The sequence below is a fragment of the Megalobrama amblycephala genome, linkage group LG7, assembly GCF_018812025.1.
Source record: "Megalobrama amblycephala isolate DHTTF-2021 linkage group LG7, ASM1881202v1, whole genome shotgun sequence".
In the NCBI taxonomy this organism is placed as follows: domain Eukaryota; kingdom Metazoa; phylum Chordata; class Actinopteri; order Cypriniformes; family Xenocyprididae; genus Megalobrama; species Megalobrama amblycephala.
In genome coordinates this window covers 48110804-48134198 of record NC_063050.1, presented here as the reverse complement: position 1 = coordinate 48134198, position 23395 = coordinate 48110804, and the positions used below count along the sequence as shown (strand labels likewise).

Genomic DNA, 23395 nt, shown 5'->3' with positions numbered 1-23395 from the left:
ATAGTGTTTATACTGATATTTATAATTCATATACTGTTTGAAAACTCAGACTGTTTTGTATTCATAATAAATTAAAGAAATATCGGTAACACTTTAGTATAGGGAACACATATTCACTATTAACTATGACTTTTCCCTTAATAAACTCCTCATTTACTGCTTATTAATAGTTAGAGTGGTAGTTGTTAAAGGTGCTAAAGAGGATGTTTTGTTTTATACATTTTTGCAATATGTCTTTACTAACTGATAAAAGACTATTTATTAGGTGCACTGAAAGGAATAATATTAATATACATCATCTGTGCACGAGGTAGGGCCTTAAAAACATCAGCCAATCGTTTACGCGATCATCGCATAAACGATTGGCCCTCTGGCTTGTCAATCACTGCCGTGACGTTCCTTGTGAGAGACGAGCGCGGCTGCGCGCTCCAGTAACTTTCCACACTCCACAGGCGCCGCATGCAATGTTTTTGTCAGGAGACAGGAGTAACAACTGCAGATTATGAGTTACCTGCGGTGAGTCCGACATAATGAATCCACTAACACGACACAGCGAATGCCGGTGGTAAACACTCGTGTTCCAATACTCGTGCACGAGTTTTGGGAGGCGTTCCCTCGAAATGAGCTGTGAAGGAGGGGGGTTGTTCTTACGCATGCGCTCATTTCAAAAACTCACTAACAGTCTTTGGTTTCTCAGTCGACGAAAAGATCCTCTTTAGCACCTTTAAGTTTAGTATTGGGTAGGATTAAGAATGTAGAATAAGATCATACAGAATAAGGCATTAATATGTGCTTAATAAGTACTAATAAACGGACAATATTCTACTAATATGCATGCTAATAAGCAACTAGTTAAAAGTCCCTAAATTAAAGTGTTACCGAAAAATCATTTTGATGTTCATAGTTATTTTAAATTGTAATAATATATCACAATATTACTGTTTTACTGTATTTTTGATCAAATAAATGCAGTCTTGGTGACAAAGAGACCACAACCCCTCAGGCAGTGCGTAATTTGAGAACCGGATTCTGTTCCTGTCTTTGTTTTAACCCAGCCCCTGGGTTAAAACAACCCATTCGCTGGCTTAAAACAACCCAATTGCTGAGTTTGTCCATTTTCAACCCAACTTGGGTTGTTTTTAACCCAGCATTTTTTAGAGTGTATGTTCCGAATTTGTATCAGTCGGTCACAGTGCCCTTTAATTGCTGTTTTTGATCAGTTTTTACAAAGTAAGCACTGCCCTCAGGCTAACCTACATCACAAATTATGTTATTTTCGATATGAACATTGTAATGTACTGTACAGTATGCATGACCTATTCAATAGAGACAGAGCGCATTTAGTATAATCTGAAAACCACGCCCACCGGGGAGGAAAACAATCCAACCGTCTCCATTGACTTTGTATTGCGTGAGGCTGCCTCCTTGTCATTTCTGGCTTATTACAAAAAACAGAACAATGCCTAAAAGCTGCTGTGTGACAAGGTGTACAGCTAACAAGCTAAAAAACCCAGAAATAAGTTTTTATAAGCTGTCGGCCCCAAAAAACAAATGTTAAGGACACAAAAGTGGATACAGGCAGTGAGAGAGATCGCAACAGGTCATATTACTATAAGAAATACACTGGAGGGGAATGTAATCGGCGACAACATGTGCTAAACAAACAAACAAAAACAAACCATTCATTATTTTTAACCATGTCAAAGAATTATTTCACCTGTCGCCGAATACGTTCCCCTCCAATGTAGTTCTTATAGTAATATGACCCATTGTGCTCTGTCTCTTTGCCTGTATCCACTTTTGTGTCCTTAAACATTCGTTTTTTGGGGTTGACAGCTTAAAAAAAACTGGGTTCTGGGTTTTTTAGCTTGTTTGCTGTACACCATGTCACAAAGCAGCTTTTAGACATTGTTCTATTTTTTGTTATAAGCCAGAAATGACAAAGAGGCAGCCTCACGCTACACTCTAAAAAATGTTTGGTTAAAAACAACCCAAGTTGGGTTGAAAATGGACAAACCCAGCAATTGGGTTGTTTTAACCCAGTGGTTGGGTTAAATGTTTGCCCAACCTGCTGGGTAGTTTTATTTAACCCAACTACTGATTAAAAATGACTATATGGCTGGCTTAAAATGAATCCAAAATAGGTGAGAAATTAAAAATCAGACACATAATTACTAGAGGCAACAATAATAATCAAAAGGTGTACATTTATTAATAAGCAATTTAATAAATGTTTATTGTTTATTATTCATTATCTTATTAATAAATGCTCATTTATTAAACATATTAATAAATATTAATTTCCAGCATATTTTGGGTTCATTTTAAGCAAGCAATACAGTAATTTTTATACAACAGTTGAGTTAAATAAAACATTGCAATCATTAAACATTTAACCCAACCGCTGGGTTTGTCCATTTTCAACCCAACTTGGGTTGTTTTTAACCCAGCATTTTTTAGAGTGTATATAAAGTCAATGGGGACTGTTGGATTGCCTCGGTGGGCGTGGTTTTCAGATTATGACTCGTGTCGCTCTGTCTCTATAATATGTTAAGATGGATGAAGGAACCTTCATTTTGTCTGATTGTTGTTCTTGACAGATTCTCCATGGAAAGTCTACATGGCTGATGTTAGCCCTACACTAACTAGCTTGCTAGTAATTGGTCTAACTCCAGCAAGAACGTACCAGTTCAGAGTGTGTGCTGTCAATCAGGTGGGACGTGGGCAGTACAGCGCTGAAACAAACAGGTAAGCAGTCAGAAGCTAACATCTTAGTCTACTAGCTTAGCAAATCGCTAACTGGTTAAGTAAAGCTCTATAGCTAGAACAAGGTATTACGATAAAATGTTTTTGATCAGGCATTGAGGAAGGGGGACGGATCTTGCATGACAATGGCATTGAACTGCAGGAACTAATTGGGCCATGCTAATGAGCTAAACCCTAGATTCCTTGATTGTAGCAACCCGGTTTCAAGGCAAAGTCCTTTGAATCCTGACTGTTGTAAATAACATAGCCAGTCAAGCAGATTGGAACTGGTAATTTTCACCAACTCTTGCCATTTTTGTGTGTCTCACACACACGCACACACATGTCCTCAGTCAGTTTGAGAGAATGTTATTAAATGTGAGGACGAGATTTGAACCCTATCAAAAGAAAGGCTGATTGTAATTGAATTACATGAGAGCTTTCATCACTGGCTCTGATTGTGAGCCATTATGACACATGGGCAGAAAAACCGCTCCCATATCCAGGAACACTATGAAGGTGTGAGAAATAGCATTTCTCAAAGCCAATTCCACACGGTGAAAGAATGTCAAATACAAGCTTGGCTAGAGGGAAGGACACTTCAGCACACATACAGAGGCTACTGCGTTTTATGCTCTCTATTTTGTTTTGTGAATTTTTATTTGCGCATAAATTGGCACACATCACAATGACTGCATTCCAAATCGAATCAAATCGTTCAAAGAACTTAAAAAGTCCTGAAAAGTTCAAATGGCTATTTTTCAAGCCACAGGCATAAAGCTAATGCACATGCCAAGCACTCTTTGCTAAACGGCAGGAAGAAGGGCCTGCTCAATCATCAAGGACATGTTGAAAAAGCTTGTCATGCTGTTTTCTAGTTCTTAGCTTTTATTTGAAGCCAGTCTCCATTAAACAGACATTGCCCGTTTATATTCAATGGTACCAGTTGAGCCAAAGACTCCATCTGCTCTCGTATGTGAAATGCTGCTCAGGTTTGATTGGTGCTAAAGTGGAATGTTTTTATTCACTTATGTTCAATCCTGTCTTTAATGCTACAGTAACAGTTCTGATATAGAATAAATACTTAATACCCACCTGGAGGGCAAACAAGGCTTTCCTCAATTGCCCGCCAGTCATTTTTACCAGGTTTGTGCTAAGTACTAGACAGTGATATTATTCAGTTTACGTCTTATTGATGATGCATATTATGTACACGCAAACAGATGAACCCGGAATATAAACACAACACGCAGTTTCTTGTTAACAATTTTCTTTATAATGGTTTTCTTTGGAAAAACTGTGCGTTGTGTTTATATTCTGGGTTCATCTGTTTGCATTTAGCTTGTTGCGATCATATTCTCATCTGCTCACCTATATATTAGTATGCATCTTCAATAAGGTTTATACTGAATTTGATCTTTTAATAACTCTGTTTTAGCACATTAAAGGACTTTAAGTGTTTTTCGCGTTAAGTGTTTTAGAATGTCCTGCTGTTTTTAGTAGTTGAAATACTGCAGCAGGTGCTGTATATGGATCATAATCGCCCAAAATGTTTTTGATTTTCTTCTTTTGAGATGGAAAATTTACACGTCTGTAATTCAGTTCTATGTATGTTTTGCCCTCCAGGTCTCCGTGGCAGTCACGTGACTGAAAACTATGAATTATTTTGTAGTTTGCTCACTTTGACCCTACAGAAATGATCAAAGGTCTATTATAATTTAATATTTTAAATTCTTATTACATTTTATTCAAATCAATTTATACACCCAAAATATTTAATTTTGATTAAAATTGATTAATTAGAAGTCGTATGTAGTTTGTTTTTATGTTCAAAAGTGTTTTTTTTCTCTAAAAGAAATACTTTTATTCAGCAACGATGCATTAAATTGATCAAAATTGACAGTACATTTATACTGACATTACAAAAAGATTACAAAAATATTATTTTTAAAATAAATGCTGTTCTTTTGAACTTTTTATGAAGGAATTGAATACTTTTATTCAACGAGGACACATTAAATTGACCGAAAATGACAGTAAAGACATTGAAAAAAAAAGAAAAAATATAGCATGGTTTCCACAAAAATATTAAGCAACACAACACAAATCAGCATATTCGAATGATTTCTGAAGGATCATGTGACACTGAAGACTGGAGCAATGTGTGTATCTGTAGTTTGTATATATTTTTATCAGTATTATCAGACCTAATTACAGTACTTGAGACTTCACTTTGTCAGTTCTGATGATTGTACTCACAGTCTTTTTCCCCTTCTCTTTTAGACAGATACAATGTGCACAGATTTATCTGTAATACTATTGACAAAAACTCAATATGCAATATCCCAGTAAGTCAACCATGTCTGAGCCTATTAGCAACACTGAAAACAGATTTGCAACATGCAAAATCCGTTAGGACAAATTACTGGCACAATTACAACAACTCTGTCCTTTAAAAACTCAAAGACAACATTTAAGGTATCATTTAAGGTGAGAATAGAAGTGAAAGAGTAAACAAAATGGATGAAGTTCGCTACTTCTGTCTCCTGTGATTTATTGTTTAATAACTCCTGACGGATACCACACACTCTTAGCCCTAATGTGTAAAACAGTGATTTTGACCCATGTCTGTTACAGAAACAAACACGTTTCATTTTAGTTTTAACTTAGCTGACAGAAATAGCTGACAAAACTCTGTTTTTAATTTACAAATACAATTCCCTGTACTGTAAGCGTTTTACATATTTTAGCCGATTCCAAACCAGTGTTTAAATGTAGTAAAATCATCAGCCTCAACCACGTATCTTTCAAACTGAATGTTTTATTTAAAATGCTCAGTTAAAACAAGAGGAAACGACAGAGGAGAGCGAGAGTGAGAAGATGAAGACGAACAGAAACACAAAAAATCAAATATTGATGGAGAGGGCACTTATTAAAATTTGAGCACCTATCTGCTTTGGCCTCGTTTCCAATTAATGTCAGGATCATCATCAGTTATATGAAAAATTTAAATCTCTATTTCTTTTATTCTTCTTATTCATTTTTGGCAAAGTACCATCAAAGGAAGAGTATAATAACTCAGAATATATACTAAAAAGTATGTGTTTCAAAAGTGTTTCAAAGTATTTTGCACACCTCAAACAAAATCAATGTCAGGCTAACTTTTTTTATTGAGTAATAATTTGCGTTGAATTTAACAAGAGCAAACTCAGCACTTTGCATTAAATTAATAAACAACACATTAAAAGTAATGACAAAAACAATAGAAGAGAAATCCCCTCAACACCCAACCCCACTCCTTCAGTACGGCAAAAGAAACAACGTGATAGACTAAAATAAGCCTTTTAAATTGGTTTAGGGTGATTATTGTTTATTTGACAAAACATCAATCAGACTTAGCAACTTTCCTACGAGATTGCTTGCTTGAGGCACTTTATGCCTTGCTCACTTAATCAAGCTAATAACCTTTAAACCGCAGATTAGAGCGAAGGATTGTTTATCGCCTGCTCTGGGGATCTACAGTCTCTAGAATCCTGCAGACAGACTTTGAGAGCTAAAGCCCATGGTATTGATCAAATTGAGAAATTAAAGGGTTCACTGATTTACACTAATGGGGTCAAGCTAAAAACAGAACTTTCTGATTCTGTAGCATCTAACTGCTGATATATATCATTTTGATATGATATGAGCTGAAATGTCATATCCGAAATCAACTTGTTTACATTGTAGTGCTTAATTTGCTCCCATTTGGTTTAGGAAGAATGATTCACATCACAGCAAACAAGAGGTGTTGATGGTAAGATTTAAGGATTTGTCAGCACTATCCATGGTTCACAGTTCCACCTGTTTAACTCTTTGTAGCCATATTAGAGACAGAAACATTGCCTTTTAGGCTTTTTGAAGCACATTTCTTTTACAGAATGCAGAATACGGTATATGTGGATTTTTAAGCCAACAATTTTGATTAAACAGTCACCAAATGTACACTATCGTTCAAAAGTTTTGGGGTCAGTAAGATTTTTTTAATGGTTTTAAAAGAAGCCTCTTATGATCACCAAGGCTGCGTTTGATTAATAATACAGTAAACAGTAATATTGTGAAATATTACAATTTTAAATAACTCTTTTCTATTTGAATGTATTTTAAAGGTGCCCTAGAATTAAATATTGAATTTATATTGGCATAGTTAAATAACAAGAGTTCAGTACATGGAAAAGACATACATTGAGTTTCAAACCCCATTGTTTCCTCCTTCTTATATAAATCTCATTTGTTTAAAAGACTTCCGGAAAACACACAGATCTCAACATAACTGTTACGTAACAGTCGGGATCATTAATATGTATGACCCCAATATTTGCATATATGCCAGCCCATGTTCAAGGCATTAGACAAGGAAAGGCAGTATTAACGTCTGGATCTGTGCACAGACAAGGTAAGCCAGCAAGAACAACAGCGAAAAATGGCAGATGGAGCAATAATAACTGACATGATCCATGATAGCATGATATTTTTAGTGATATTTGTAAATTGTCTTTCTAAATGTTTCATTAGCATGTTGCTAATGTACTGTTAAATGTGGTTAAAGTTACCATCGTTTCTTACTGTATTCACGGAGACAAGACCCGTCGCTATTTTCATTTTTAAACACTTGCAGTCTGGATAATGCATAAACACAACTTCATTCTTTATAAATCTCTCCAACAGTGTAGCATTAGCCGTTAGCCACGGAGCATATTATAGCTATACTATATTATAGCCTCAAACTCATACAGAACCAAACGTAAACATCAGAATAAATACTTTACTCACATAATTCGAAGCATGCATACAGCATGCATGACGAACATCTTGTAAAGATCCATTTGAGGGTTATATTAGCTGTGTGAACTTTGTAAATGCGCTGTAATATAGTCGAGAGCTTGTGTGGCAGGGAGCACGCGATTTTAAGGGGCGGCGCTGCCAAAATCAGTGTATAGTTAATGATGCCCCAAAATAGGCAGTTAAAAAAATTAATGAAAAAAAATCTATGGGGTATTTTGAGCTGAAACTTCACAGACACATTCAGGGGACACCTTAGACTTATATTACATCTTGTGAAAAAGCATTCTTGGTTACCTTTAAGATATAGTTTACTCCTGTAATGGCAAAAAAGCTGTGCTGCTTAATATTTTTGTGTGAACCATGGTACGTTTTGCAGGATTTTTGATAAATAGAAAGTTCAATAGAGCAGCATTTATTCGAAATACATTTTTTTAACAATGCAAAAGCCTTTACTGTCACTCTCAGTCAATTTAAAGGTCCCGTTCTTCGTGATCCCATGTTTCAAACTTTAGTTAGTGTGTAATGTTGTTGTTAGAGTATAAATAACATCTGTAAAATTTTAAAGCTCAAAGTTAAATGCCAAGCGATATATTTTATTTAACAGAAGTCGCCTACAGCGAACGGCCAGTTTGGACTACATCCCTCTACTTCCTTCTTTAATGACGTCACTAAAACAGTTTTTTGACTAACCTCCGCCCACAGGAATACACAAGAGTTGCGTTTGTAGAGTGTGTTTGTCGTCATATCGTCGAAACGCTGTTATTTTCATCCCGCAGTCCAATCACCGGGTCTGATTCCGGCTCAAATTGATAGGGTAAAATTAAAGACATGTTTACAATAACACTGAGCGCATGCATCTCCACGTTATGGTAAGAGGCGTGACCTTTCCGGGCAAGATGCGCTAAACTGCTGTCGAATCACAACACAGGAACTGCTGGCACAATCAGAACTCGTTACGTATTTCTGAAGGAGGGACTTCATAGAACAAGGAAGTCATCAGCCCGTTTTTATGACAGTGGAAACAGCGGTATACAGATAAGTAAATTATGTGAAAAATACTGTGTTTTTTTACACGCGAAACATGAACACATGTTATATTGCACACTATAAACACAATCAAAGCTTCAAAAAACCACGAAAAACGGGACCTTTAATGTGTCCTTTCTGAATAAAAGTATAAATTTGTTTAAAAAACAACAACAACAACAACTTTTGAACAGAAGTACATGAAACAGGCTCAAGGTGAAAATGTACATAGTGATGATTCTCCTCAGTTTGTGTTGGTCTTATTAGTTTGTTTTTCCAGTGTTGTGATTGACAGTTACAGAAGCGAGTCAAGTTCAGGTTATTCAAGCGAACCCTGTTTACCCCAGCAGGGTCAGTTCTCAGTTACTCCTGCACTATTTAAGACATTTCGGACAAAGCAGAAAGATCAATTTCAATCTCTCCAGGACTGCTGGATAAGCTCTGAAGGAAACTTTTAGTAACTTATTGATGCCTCTGAGAAAACTCCCAGATAAGACTCCAGGGTCTAAATATTTCTCTTTTATAATGCGATTCTCATGATGTTATCTCTCAGGCTGATGCTGCGAGAGGAACCGCCCAGTGCGCCTCCAAAAAACATTGTGGCTAGTGGACGTACAAACCAGAGCATCATGGTCCAGTGGCAGCCGCCCCCAGAACCGCAGCTCAATGGAGTCCTGAGAGGATATGTGCTCAGGTATGGTTTCATGCATGGCTTTAAAATTGTAATATTTACTCTCTCTACACACACTTTTTTACACACTACCTGTATATTGAATTATAAGGTGTTTTGTTTGTGTGTGTGTGTGTGTGTGTGTGTGTGTGTGTGTGTGTGTGTGTGTGGAACTGGAAGCCAGCAGAATATGGCAATCACTGAAGAGAGAATCGCAAAGCATTAAAGAATTATTTTTTTTTTCTCCCATACCTAGATATTACCATCCACCTAGTCCCTAATTAATCTTGAATCTAGCTTTTGCTTTTACATATTGTCTAGCTGGTCATCCAAGCCATTTTAGAGTTGATCAGATAGACTACCAGCTGGTGGAGCTGAGGTTTACCTGTTAGCTAGCAACAATGTTTGACCCCCTTAATGGATTAGTTCACTTCAGAATTAAAATTTCCTGATAATTTACTCACCCCCATGTCATCCAAGATGTTCATGTCTTTCTTTCTTCAGTCGAAAAGAAATAAAGTTTTTTGAGGAAAACATTCCAGGATTTTTTTCCATATAGTGGACTTCAACGACTACCAACAGGTTGAAGGTCCAAATTGCAGTTTCAGTGCAGCTTCAGTGCGCTCTACACAATCCCAGCCGAGGAATAAGAGTCTTATCTAGCAAAACAATCATCCATTTTCTAAAAAAAAAAAAAAAAAAAATTATTTACTTTAACCACAAATGCTCATCTTGCACTAGCTCTGCGATGCAGCATGCATTACATAATCATGCTGGAAAGGTCAGGTGTGACATAGGCAGAAGTGCCAATCCAATGTCTACAAAGTAAACACGCAAAGACTAAGTCAAACAGCCTTTATTAAAAAAAAAGGAAAAAAATGTTTTTTTCAGATTTTGAAGTTGGAGGAGAAAATGAGATGGAGTTTTTCCGCCTAACGTGGTACTTCCACCTATGTCACATGTGACCTTTCCAGCGTTATTATGTAATGCATGGCATATCGCAGAGCTAGTGCAAGACGAGCATTTGTGGTTAAAAAATATATATACAGTTTTATTTATTTTTTTTAGAAAATGACCGATTGTTTCACTGGATAAGACCATTATTCCTCGGCTGGGATCATGTAGAGCCCTTTGAAGCTGCACTGAAACTGCAATTTGGACCTTCAACTCGTTGAACCCTGTGGAAGTCTACTATAATGGAGAAAAATCCTGGAATGTTTTCCTCAAAAACCTTAATTTCTTTTCGACTGAAGAAAGAAAGACATAAACATCTTGGATGACGTGGGGGTGAGTAAATTATCAGGAAATTTTAATTCTGAAGTGAACTATTCTTTCAAAGTTGGCATGAAATGGAAATTCACTTATTTGTCTCATTGTTTACAATTCATCCATGCATATTTGCACTTTTTTTTGACCTATTAATGTTAATGTTTTTGACTTGTTGATCTTCCGGAAACAACACTTTTTCTCTGGTGACATATGCTGGACTTCTCCAATCATTTAGTCTGCTTAAACCATGCCCCTTTCTTACAATTCACTGCAAGCTCACATTCAGATTCTGTCATTATTTACTCACCCTCATGTCGTTCCAAACTTATATGACTTTCTTTCTTCTGAGGAATGTAAAAAAGATACTTTGAAGAGTGTTGGTAACCAAACATTTTTAGTTCCCATTGACTTCCGTTGTATGGACAAAAAATACAATGTAAGGAAATAAGGTAACTGAAACCTTTTTGTTACAAACATTATTAAAAAATATCTTCTTTTGTGTTTAGCAGAGGAAAGAAATGCATACAGGATTGGAATGACATTTTGATGACAGAAATGATGATGACAGAATTGTCATTTTAGGGAGGACTGTCCCTTTAAAGTTGTTTTGTTTTTTCTACAATACAAGGTCAAAATCCATGTATTCAGTATGTGCATTAGCGTCTATCTCCTTTCTCTGCGGCATTGGTTCCGGAAGAATTTTTCCCATTCATTTTTCCCATAGGTCTTTGTTAAAAAGTTAAAAGCAATGAACCAAGACAATCAGATACAAGGTGAATCACAACACTACAAACTCTGATTTGAAGCAAAGAAGTTGAAAATCAGTCAAAAATACAAAGGCACAAGACTGTTTACTTAACGGCTTTAGTGAGGGAACGAACTACAATCCCATGAAGGATTGCAAACAGCATGATTATTTTAAAACTGAGCTGAAATAATGTGGACTGATGTCTTCAGCTGAAGCAAATGCCATGGATTAACAACCTCGTAGCTCACAGTAGGTCTGTCTTTAAAGGTTTATAAGTTACTGTTCAAAATCAATTTCCCTATGGAGAAAATTAATTGCACTCTATAGGAGATTGTATGAGTTGTATTAGCTGTGCTTGCTAAGACAAGCTTCACTACTGCTTTTGTTCATAGGAATTTGAACAAAAACACCCAGAATACCCTAGCAACAATATAGCAATGTGCTGAAAACCACCCACAACATTCTAGCATTATGGCGTTGAGTTGTGCAATAGTAAGCGCCACTCACATTTTCTACAGAAAATGCAAAAATCTAGTTGAAATTACGAATGCATGTGTTTGTGTTAAAGGTTCACAATCAACTTCCAAAAAAAAACATAATTCTTTTTCTCTCCCCCTCCCACTCAGGTATAGATTGGCGGGTCTGCCTGGTGAGTTTCAGCTGAAGAACATCACCAGTGCAGAGATTAATTACTGTCTGATTGGAGAGCTCATCATCTGGACGCAGTATGAGATCCAAGTGGCTGCCTACACTGGAGCAGGCCTGGGGGTGTACAGCCAGTCTGTCACTGAATACACACTGCAAGGAGGTTAGACAATCACACACACACACACACACAAAATAAGCACAGAAACAATGCCTCATCAGTCTGAGCGAACCCATGATATTTCAAATCTTTTAGGGTGCGCATGTGTTTTTGGGTTCTTTCTCATTAAGCTACCGATATCATAAAGGATCTAGAGTAACCATGGGAACCGTAAAATCCATTAGCCGGCTTTACTGCACTGATCGGCCATCTGAAAGATTATTTCTAAGAAGAGTAAATTTATGGACTCTGGGCAAACAGTGACCGTAGCCCATTAATTAATCTAATTTGCTTTATGTGCGTGAATTTGTGTGTGTCTGTGTGTGCGCGGAAGTGTGGGGGTGTTCTGAGATCCTTGGGTCGTGATTATTCATATTATTTAACGTCAGTGTAATGATACTCCTGCAGAGATTAATAGAGACCCAGTGTCTGCAGTAAAAGAGCCTTCTTCTCGTAGAGACTGGAACAAAGGCTTTTGTGCGTGTGGTTAGAGGCGGTTTTTATGTCCCAGTTCAGATTACTGGACACACTAATGTAACCTTGTATGATTGTGTTTGAAATGAAAAGGGCAGCAGGACGAATCGGAGTGCCCAATCCAATTGAGCAGTATCTAATCTGTACTCAACTTGCCAGGCCTGACCTTAAAGGGGCCATCTTAAGCACATTAAGTGTAAGCGGCATTGAGTCTTTATGGAAATATGATCTTGTTCTTTCCACTTCCCGCTCAGGCCTGCTGCATAGCACCGATAGCCTACAAAAAGGCTTTGAATGCAAACTGTAGTTCATGTGTATTTGTATGTGATTATCGGTGCTGCTATGAATGATCGTTTGAAATATAGAGTATGTATAGAAACGGGGGCTTTGGGTAGGCGCTTTGGGTAGGCGTTTAACTTCAGAATCCAGGTAGTTAAGTCAAGTCACCTTTTTTATATAGCGCTTTTTACAATGCAGATTGTGTCAAAGCAGCTTTACAGTAATAGAGGAAACATAATTTTGGCTGTAAAGCAGCTCTAGAAGAAAAGGGTGTCATTGTCCAGTTTAAGTAAGTTCAGTATTGATGTAATTTAATGAATTTGTTCTCATAATTTAACAACTTTTTTCTCATAATTTAATGAATTTATTCTCAACATTTTATCTCGACTTTTTTCTCGAAATTTAACGAGTTTATTCTCAACATTTTATCTCGACTTTTTTATTTAGCGCTTTTTACAATGCAGATTGTGTCAAAGCAGCTTTACAGTAATAGAGGAAACATAATTTTGGCTGTAAAGCAGCTCTAGAAGAAAATGGTGTCATTGTCCAGTTTAAGTAAGTTCAGTATTGATGTAATTTAACGAATTTTTTCTCGTAATTTAACAACTTTTTTCTCATAATTTAATGAATTTGTTCTCGTAATTTAACGACTTTTTTCTCGTAATTTAATGACTTTATTCTCAACATTTTATCTCGACTTTTTTCTCGAAATTTAACGACATTTTTCTCATAAATTAACGAATTTGTTCTCGTAATTTAACAACTTTTTTCTCGTAATTTAATGACTTTATTCTCAACATTTTATTTCGACTTTTTTCTCGAAATTTAATTAGTTTTTTTCTCGTAATTTAACGAGTTTATTCTGAACATTTTATCTCGACTTTTTTCTCGTAATTTAACGACTTTTTTCTCGTAATTTAATGACTATTCTCAACATTTTATCTCGACTTTTTTCTCGAAATTGAACGTCATTTTTCTCATAAATTAACGAATTTGTTCTCGTAATTTAACAACTTTTTTCTCGTAATTTAATGACTTTATTCTCAACATTTTATCTCGACTTTTTTCTCGAAATTTAACGATTTTTTTCTCGTAATTTAACGAGTTTATTCTCAACATTTTATCTCGACTTTTTTATTTAGCGCTTTTTACAATGCAGATTGTGTCAAAGCAGCTTTACAGTAATAGAGGAAACATAATTTTGGCTGTAAAGCAGCTCTAGAAGAAAATGGTGTCATTGTCCAGTTTAAGTAAGTTCAGTATTGATGTAATTTAACGAATTTGTTCTCGTAATTTAACAACTTTTTTCTCATAATTTAATGAATTTGTTCTCGTAATTTAATGACTTTTTTCTCGTAATTTAATGACTTTATTCTCAACATTTTATCTCGACTTTTTTCTCGAAATTTAACGACATTTTTCTCATAAATTAACGAATTTGTTCTCGTAATTTAACAACTTTTTTCTCGTAATTTAATGACTTTATTCTCAACATTTTATCTCGACTTTTTTCTCGAAATTTAACGACATTTTTCTCATAAATTAACGAATTTGTTCTCGTAATTTAACGACTTTTTTCTCGTAATTTAATGACTTTATTCTCAACATTTTATCTCGACTTTTTTCTCGAAATTTAATTAGTTTTTTTCTCGTAATTTAACGAGTTTTTTCTCAACATTTTATTTCGACTTTTTTCTCGAAATTTAAAGAGTTTTTTCTCGTAATTTAACAAGTTTATTCTGAACATTTTATCTCGATTTTTTTTTCTCGAAATTTAACAAGTTTTTTCTCGTAATTTAACGAGTTTATTCTCAACATTTTATCTCGACTTTTTTATTTAGCGCTTTTTACAATGCAGATTGTGTCAAAGCAGCTTTACAGTAATAGAGGAAACATAATTTTGGCTGTAAAGCAGCTCTAGAAGAAAATGGTGTCATTGTCCAGTTTAAGTAAGTTCAGTATTGATCTAATTTAACGAATTTGTTCTCGTAATTTAACAACTTTTTTCTCATAATTTAATGAATTTGTTCTCGTAATTTAACGACTTTTTTCTCGTAATTTATTGACTTTATTCTCAACATTTTATCTCGACTTTTTTCTCGAAATTTAATGACATTTTTCTCATGATTTAATGAATTTGTTCTCGTAATTTAACAACTTTTTTCTCGTAATTTAATTACTTTATTCTTAACATTTTATCTCGATTTTTTTCTTGAAATTTAACGACATTTTTCTCATAAATTAACAAATTTGTTCTCGTAATTTAACGACTTTTTTCTCGTAATTTAATGACTTTATTCTCAACATTTTATCTCGACTTTTTTCTCAAAATTTAATGACATTTTTCTCATAATTTAACGAGTTTATTCTCAACATTTTATTTCAACTTTTTTCTCGAAATTTAACGAGTTTTTTCTCGTAATTTAACAAGTTTATTCTGAACATTTTATCTCGACTTTTTTCTCAAAATTTAATTAGTTTTTTTCTCGTAATTTAACGAGTTTATTCTCAACATTTTATCTCGACTTTTTTCTCGAAATTTAACGAGTATTTTCTCGAAATTTAACAACTTTAATCTCGAGATGGTTTTATTTTTTTATTATTGCTTGGCCCTAATCCTCTTCCGTGTTAAAGGGTTAGTTCACCCAAAAATGAAAATTATGTCATTTATAACTCACCCTCATGTTGTTCCACCCCCGTAAGACCTTTGTTCATCTTCGGAACACAAATTAAGATATTTTTGATGAAATTGTTTATTCTCGTCCATAGACAGCAATATAATCAACACTTTCAAGGTCCAGAAAGGTACTAAAGACATTGTTAAAGTCAATGTGACTGCAGTGGTTCAACCTTAACTTTATGAAGTGATGAGAATACTTTTTGTGTGCAAAAACAAAACAAAAATAACGACTTTATTCAACAATCTCTTCTCTTTTGTGTCATTCTCATGTTGTTTACATTCAGCGCTTCCAGGTTCTACGTCAGAACGCTGACTCATTATTGGCCGGCTCCTGCGTCAGCATTACACGCATGCGTCGTGCTGCTCACGTGATCTGCTTTAGCCAATACTGAGCCAGCATTCGGATGTAAACACGGAAGCCTTCACTGTGCTTACTGCGTCAACTACGTAAGGATAATGACAGTGAAGAGAAGAGATTGTTGAATAAAGTCATTATTTTTGTTTTGTTTTTGCACACAAAAAGTATTCTCGTCACTTCATAAAATTAAGGTTGAACCACTGCAGTCACGTTGACTATTTTATCGATATCTTTAGTACCTTTCGGGACCTTGAAAGTGTTGATTATATTGTTGTCTATGGACAAGTCACATACCGCTTGCATTTCATCAAAAATATCTTAATTTGTGTTTTGAAGATAAATAAAGGTCTTACGGGTGTGGAATGACATGAGGGTGAGTAATTAATGACAGAATTTTCATTTTTGGGTAAACTAACCCTTTAATAGTTTTAGCAACACTAAGGTTAATTCTTCTTCTTATAGTTTCAACTTGGTACCTTTTCAATACAACTTTGTAAAACAATTCTGTGCACACACACTTACTGGAATTGCTTATTAAAATGCATTTCACAAGTTCGTCTGCCCATTCAGCCTTAAAGGTTAATAGTAAAATGAACTTGGCTTGCTGTCCTCAGGGGAGTCTCGAACCTAAGGCTCAGCTCAAGCTCTGAGTTAAACCCCCTACAGCGGAACTGCAGAGGAATGAGAGAATTAGAGGAGGAGATGGGAAGGAGGAGGGCTGCCAGAAGAATTCGTCAATGGGATGATGCAGTGTCTTCTGCTTATATAGTACACTCGTAATGATGATTGACGGGACTGAATGTTTAAGCTCCTCCCGAACCTACGTTTGGAACTTCATTTTATAAGTTTTTGTGGATAAATTACAACAAAAGGACAAATAAATAAACATTATTTAATGCCACATGGTAAAAATATTAAAAATTCAGAGCATTTTGTACCACTCAAAATTAAGGCAGTGTCCGGAATCACCACTATACCCTCATTACTATTTCCTACATTAGTCCACTAATATAGTTCACTTAAGGGAGTGAATAAAAACAAGCGAGCGAATTCGGACACTGAGTGCGCCGGAAGGGCTGCCACTTTTGCATAGTTTGCGCATGCTGTTATATAATCTTTTGAAACTTTGCAAACTAGCAGCTCCAGTAGTAATGAAAAGATCTATCTTGAACTATTTCATGGAAACTATGCATAAATAATCAATCAAAAAGGAATTTATACCTGTATGATATTATGCTGTAGCTAGAGGTTTAGAAAATGGATGGATGGATGATTCAGCTGTGGGCGCCATCTTCTGGTCAGATGCGGAATTTCATACGGCGTGCGAGCATTTGACTGTACATCGGTTGTACACTCGTTATTGCGGTGCATTGTGGGATTGAATGAGTGCACTCAATGATGACAGCTATGGTTTCGGATACCACTACAAATGGCTGTCCCCTCAAAGAGTGCCCTATTTAAGGGTATAGGGGGTGATTTCGGACACAGCCTATCACTGTGTCAAACATTCACGTACTGTTTGAGTAGGTACTACATTTGAATCTGAATTTACTTCACAACAATTAAAAAAGTTCGATCTATATAGTATCAATATGGGTAGTATGAATGAAATGTGGATGTACTACTTCTGCCATGTTGTTACTGTCACATGACCTACCAAGATCAGTTGCGCCACTTTCCATTCATAAATCCTCTCCCGTGGCCTCAAGGGATAGTAAAGTCTCCATCGAATGCGCACTTCAGAATCTCGGCAGAAGTAGTAGGTCATCCAGGGACTTTTCGCCTACTGTTTTTTGACTTTTCATCAGACATACTACTCTTTTGACATACTGTTTTTCATATACTATATAGTAGGAAAGTATTTGATTTCGGATGCAGTGTATGGTTGTAAACTTTCAAAATATTTAATTTAACAAATTGTCTCTAACTGTGCAGTCCCCACAGCGCCCCCACAGGACGTGGATGCTGTTGCGCTCAACTCCACCACCATCAAATTCACCTGGACACCACCACCCCAGCAGTTCATCAACGGCATCAACCAGGGATACAAGGTAATAGTGTAGAGGGAAAGAGATGTCATTGTATGAGAGAAAGAGAGACACTGCTTCACATGTTCTGTTGGAGGGAAAAAAATTTATTAAATTTGTCTGGCATGTTTATTGTCTTCTGAGTAGTGTATGCATGATTGATTGGCTAAATGCCTGCAAAAACAGCAGCTTTAAATTTGAAAAAAATAATTAAACCTAACAGTGTATGTTAATCACGTTTTGTTTATGTCTTATTATTATTATTTCACATCTCTCTCACAGCTGCTGGTGTGGCCCGAACACTGTCCGGAATGCATTACCATGGTGACCATTGCTCCCGAATTCCACGGGTCACGTCACTATGGTTACGTTAGCAATTTAAGAAAGTTCACGTGGTATGAGACGGCGGTGCTGTGCTTTACCACGCCTGGCGATGGGCCAGCTAGCACCCCACAGCTCATCCAGACACATGCTGACAGTGAGTGCACACACAAACACATGGATGCCAACACTCCAAAAAAAGACTTTTTGACTGAAACAGGTTAATGTGACCACTTGTCATATTTAAATATGAGTATTTCAGTAACACTTTACAGTAATTTTTCATTTGTTAACATAAACACTAAAAGAGAATGATATATTATACTAAATTATATTATATTCATTCGTGTAAGCTGTGTAACACAGGTTCGTTCATTCAATAGTATTTGTCCACCAAAAGTGAAAGTGATGTTGGCTAGAGTGTCACGAAATAAGAGGGGAGTCTCAATGAATCCTGAACACAACAGGAGAATCATTAGAAACTAGTTAGTAACTGGTATAAATGATAATCCCCTTTGGCTGACCACTTGTGATCGGATCGCCAAAAACACATCTTAAAACCAGGTGGAAACTTCTCCCAAGCTTGCTCGATTTCCGATGAGTGACAAATTGGGTCCCCCCAAAATCAGGTCTCCATTAGGACCCCATGCGATCCCACTGGCTAAAATTGCTTTTAATAGGTACTCTCTTTAGCACCTGATTACAATTCCTACAGAATAATGTTAGGATAAATGCCGTTTCAACTACATTATAATGACCATTTTTTCTGTATTAGTTAGCTTATGTACTACAACCCGAATTGATTGAAAAGTTGGGACGTTTTTTAAATTTGAATAAAATGAAAACTAAAAGACTTTCAAATCACATGAGCCAATATTTTATTCACAATAGAATATTGATAACATATGTTTAAATGGAGAAATTTTTACAATTTTATGCACAAAATGAACTCAGTTCAAATTTGATGGAGGACACGGCGTCTGTGATTTCCAGCAAGAATGTCAAATTTGGACTCGTCTGACCATAGAACACTTTTCCACTTTGAATCAGTCCATTTTAAATGAGCCTTGGCCCACAGGACACAACGGCGCTTCTGGACCATGTTCACATATGGCTTTCTTTTTGTACGATAGAGCTTTAGTTGGCATCTGCAGATGGCACGGCGGATTGTGTTTACCGACAGTGGTTTCTGGAAGTATTCCTGGGCCCATTAGTAATGTCAGTGACACAATCATGCCGATGAGTGATGCAGTGTCTTCTGAGGGCCCGAAGACAACAGGCCTCCAATAAAGGTCTTCGGCCTTGACCCTTACGTGCAGAGATTTCTCCAGTTTCTCTGAATCTTCTGATGATGCTATGCACTGTAGATGATGAGATTTGCAAAGCCTTTGCAATTTGACGTTTAGGAACATTGTTTTTAAAGTATTCCACAATCTTTTTATGCACTCTTTCACAGCTCTGCCCATCTTTACTTCTGAGAGACTCTGCCTCTCTAAGACATCTCTTTTATAGCTAATCATGTTACAGACATGATATCAATTAACTTAAGTAGTTGCTAGATGTTCTCCCAGCTGAATCTTTTCAAAATTTCTTGCTTTTTCAGCCATTTGTTGTCCCCGTGCCAACTTTTTTGAGACCTGTAGCAGGCATCCAATTTCAAATGAGCTCATTTAGTGGATAAAAGTGTAAAATTTCTCTGTTTAAACATTTGTTTTGTTATGTATGTTCTATAGTGAATAAAATATTGGCTCATGTGATTTGAGTATTTTAGTTCTTTTCCGGAATTTGGGTTGTAGCATAGCATACAGATAATGCTATGTTAAATATCCAAATATTTCAGTTATAAATATTAGATATTTTGAAGAATATGGGTAGCCAAACCATTGATGGGGACCCATTGACTTCCATAGTAGTATCTTCTTTTTGTGTTCAGCAAAAGAAAGAAATCCATGAAGATATTTTTTATATTCTGTCATGTAGCTTTTTTGTCCATCCATTGAAAGTATATGCAACATTTTCAAGCTTCAAAAAGTACATAAATTACAAAAGTAATCCATATAGAAGTCTCCTGTTCAGTCTATTTCTCCTTAGAAAAAGACCCTAGTAATCTCACACATCTCTTCTAGAGCTTCAGAAAAGATCTTATCATTTTCAAAAAATGTGCTCTTATGAACAAACATTTCTTATCAAATTCATTCATGAACAAATTATCTGAGTCATTCCATCCACATTAATGTTATAGCTCTATACACTTACTGTTTGTCAGAAATAGTGTCATTTGTTTCTTCTATCTATTTTAGGAGAGAACAAAGTTGATACTTCAATAAAAAAAAAGTGAGAGCTCCATTACGTCTCTTGAGCAATGAAAGAGCAACCTCTAAGCAATAAACTTGTCCTCTGGGATATAATGTTTTGCTTGCACTCCTGACATGTAAAATCATATTTCACACTCTTGCAGATACCCACACACTCTTACAGACAGTCTGTCTGTATTTAATTGGAGACAATCGACTAACAGTATGCTCTTTACTTGAAAACTGTCCAGCAGGCTTTGAGAAAGAGATCTCTCGGCAAAAACAAGCCTGTTTGTTTGACATTTCAGTCACCAAAATCGATACGTAGGAGAAATTTGGCCCTTTCCCTATGTACGCTGCAATTTGCTACGTAATTGTGCTTTTTACATCGCCATTGATTAGTCTTTTCACTTGAATATATATTGGCCACCCTATCGCTGTTTTCACGTCACGCTACGGGTGCATAGAATCAGCCTTGACTAACCTGCAATTATTGAAGCAGGATCACTCCTGTTAGTCAATGCACATGAGCTCGCTATTGATTGTCCCACCATGCATGCGTATGCTTGGATATGTGTGTGAATACACATGCAGCTGTTAACAGACAATGTAATTTTCATCAGATGATAACAGCATGTGGTCTTCTCTGCACTGTTAAGCCACAGGAGCTTGTTTCCCATGAATAGCTCAATCACATAAACAGGTTAGACACGCAAACCGATGTGCACAGAGACTCGCTCTCTCATCTCTCAGCTTTTTATTTGTACCAAAATGACTTAGCGCCGTGCTCGCGCAAGCATTATGAGGGAAATTCGCTTCGTTTGGTCATTTAACTGGATCTTTTGATTGAGGTTCCCTGGTTGTTTTGAAACTTTCGGGTTTAATTTTCCAAAGAATGGAATGGAAACCAAAAAATAATAAAAGTTGTTAAAACCAAGGAGGTCTAAAATGGCTGTCTGTTAACATTATCTAATTCTTCTTTTATTGTCATTGTAAAAAACATACAACGAAATTATAAACTTCCAACGTATACGTAAACAAAGGTAAACATCAAGTGAGACGCCAACAAATGGACGCCAACACTCAAAAAAAAAAAGACTTTTTGACTAAAACAGGTTGTGACCACTTGTCATATCTAAAGTGTTTTAGTAACACTTTACAGTAATGTTTCATGAAAGCTATCCATTAGCATTAGCTAAATGAGTCATCAAGTGTGCCTATTTCACACCTTCAAAACTAATTGGCCGCTTATTAAAACATCTGCTAGTGCTAAGATATAATGAAATATTAAAGATGTGTATGTTTACTCAGAATTTGTGTTACTTTTTGCATTATTTTTATACTATTATAGTATTTATTATTATTTTTATATTTTCTGTTTTCATTTTCATTTCATTTGTTTTAGTGATTTTGTTATAAGCTTTTGTCATTTTTATTAGTTTTCAGAGTACCTTAGCAACCACGTAGCAACACCCTAGCAACCACCCTAAGTACCTTAGCAACCGCATAGCAACACCCTAGCAACCACCCCAAGTACCTTAGCCACCGCATAAAACCCTTGCAACCACTCAGAGTAGGCTACCCTAGCAACCACATAACAATAACCTAGCAACCTCCATGAGTACCCTAACTCTATCTATCTATCTATCTATCTATCTATCTATCTATCTATCTATCTATCTGTCTGTCTGTCTGTCTGAACTACTAAAACTAAAACTTTCAAACTGAAAACATTCAAACTTAAAGCTTTTAAAACTACTTCAAACTTTCTGGCTAGGCTTTTTCAAGCCAACTTAAAGTTTGTCTACAGACTTTTTTATCTAGTTAGTTTTAATGTTTTTAATTATTTTGATTTTTTTAAAAATATATAAATATTTCTATTTCATTTATTTTATTTGTTTTAGTAATTTTATTACTTCATCTTGAACTTATTTCAATTAGTCAACAAATGCTAACTAATTTTTGTTCAATTTTTGCTAAGTTTGCATCTGATATTTCTATTTTACTTTATTTTAGCTTTATTTAAATTAACAAAAACGTTTTAGTTAACAATAACAACATATTTCAGAATAAACTCCTATTTTTAAACATCCATTCATAGAGAAAAAATGCTTTTTGAATCCATATGTTGTATTTATAGCATCTACTAGCAGGGACTATGCTAACCCGCTAAATCTTGACCTCATTGTCAGAACGAGTGACACTTAAACACAGAAACCGCATTGTAAAGTAATTGAATTGAAGTAATTGCGGTACAGTGAGTTGAATGGAATCATACATTCTCATAAGCACGTGATTGATTAACCTGTCAGTCTAGCGTGACGACTTCCTCTGATAAGGTCCACTTGACAGTGCAGGTCATGAGTGTTTGCCACTTGTGTGTTAGATCTAATGAGATTGAAGCTTTATCCGCACACATTAACCACTGCACTTTTCAGGCAACTGTCATGTTCGCCTGTCAGATGGATTGTCTTGCGGGGTGTGTATGCATGATTGATTAACCACTAAATGACTGCTAACTCGTGAGGGTAATTGCCAACAAACACATAATTTGCTTTTGCCTATTTGCATTTGTGATACAATGGTTCCATAGCAACAAGCTCTTTGTTGGGAGTATTATGGTCTTGCGGACTGAGGTTGCAGGGTAATCCTTTACCATGAGTGGGTTTTAAAGTGTCCATAAAGTACTGGCCAATAAATAATAAGCTTTATTCTATTCACACACACAAACACACACACACACACGTTGGTAAGAGCGTTGACAAACCTGCTGTGCATTCACGGTTTTATATCCCCCCAGACAATGAAATCATGAGGATGTGTTGTTTAAAGATTTCAGTTGTTTTATGTCTATCTCTGTAGTCGACCTTCTTCT

At 35.9% G+C, this 23395-nt stretch overlaps 1 protein-coding gene across 1 annotated transcript in view; it reads left to right on the top strand.

The window, feature by feature from the left end:
* sdk1b (sidekick cell adhesion molecule 1b) overlaps window positions 1-23395 on the top strand; it is a 310131-nt gene that overhangs the window by 211151 nt on the left and 75585 nt on the right. The window contains exons 16-20 of the mRNA XM_048198429.1: window positions 2601-2748; window positions 9149-9289; window positions 11909-12090; window positions 17814-17929; window positions 18188-18383. Coding sequence (XP_048054386.1) covers window positions 2601-2748; window positions 9149-9289; window positions 11909-12090; window positions 17814-17929; window positions 18188-18383 — 783 coding nt within the window. The remainder of the gene's footprint in view (window positions 1-2600; window positions 2749-9148; window positions 9290-11908; window positions 12091-17813; window positions 17930-18187; window positions 18384-23395) is intronic.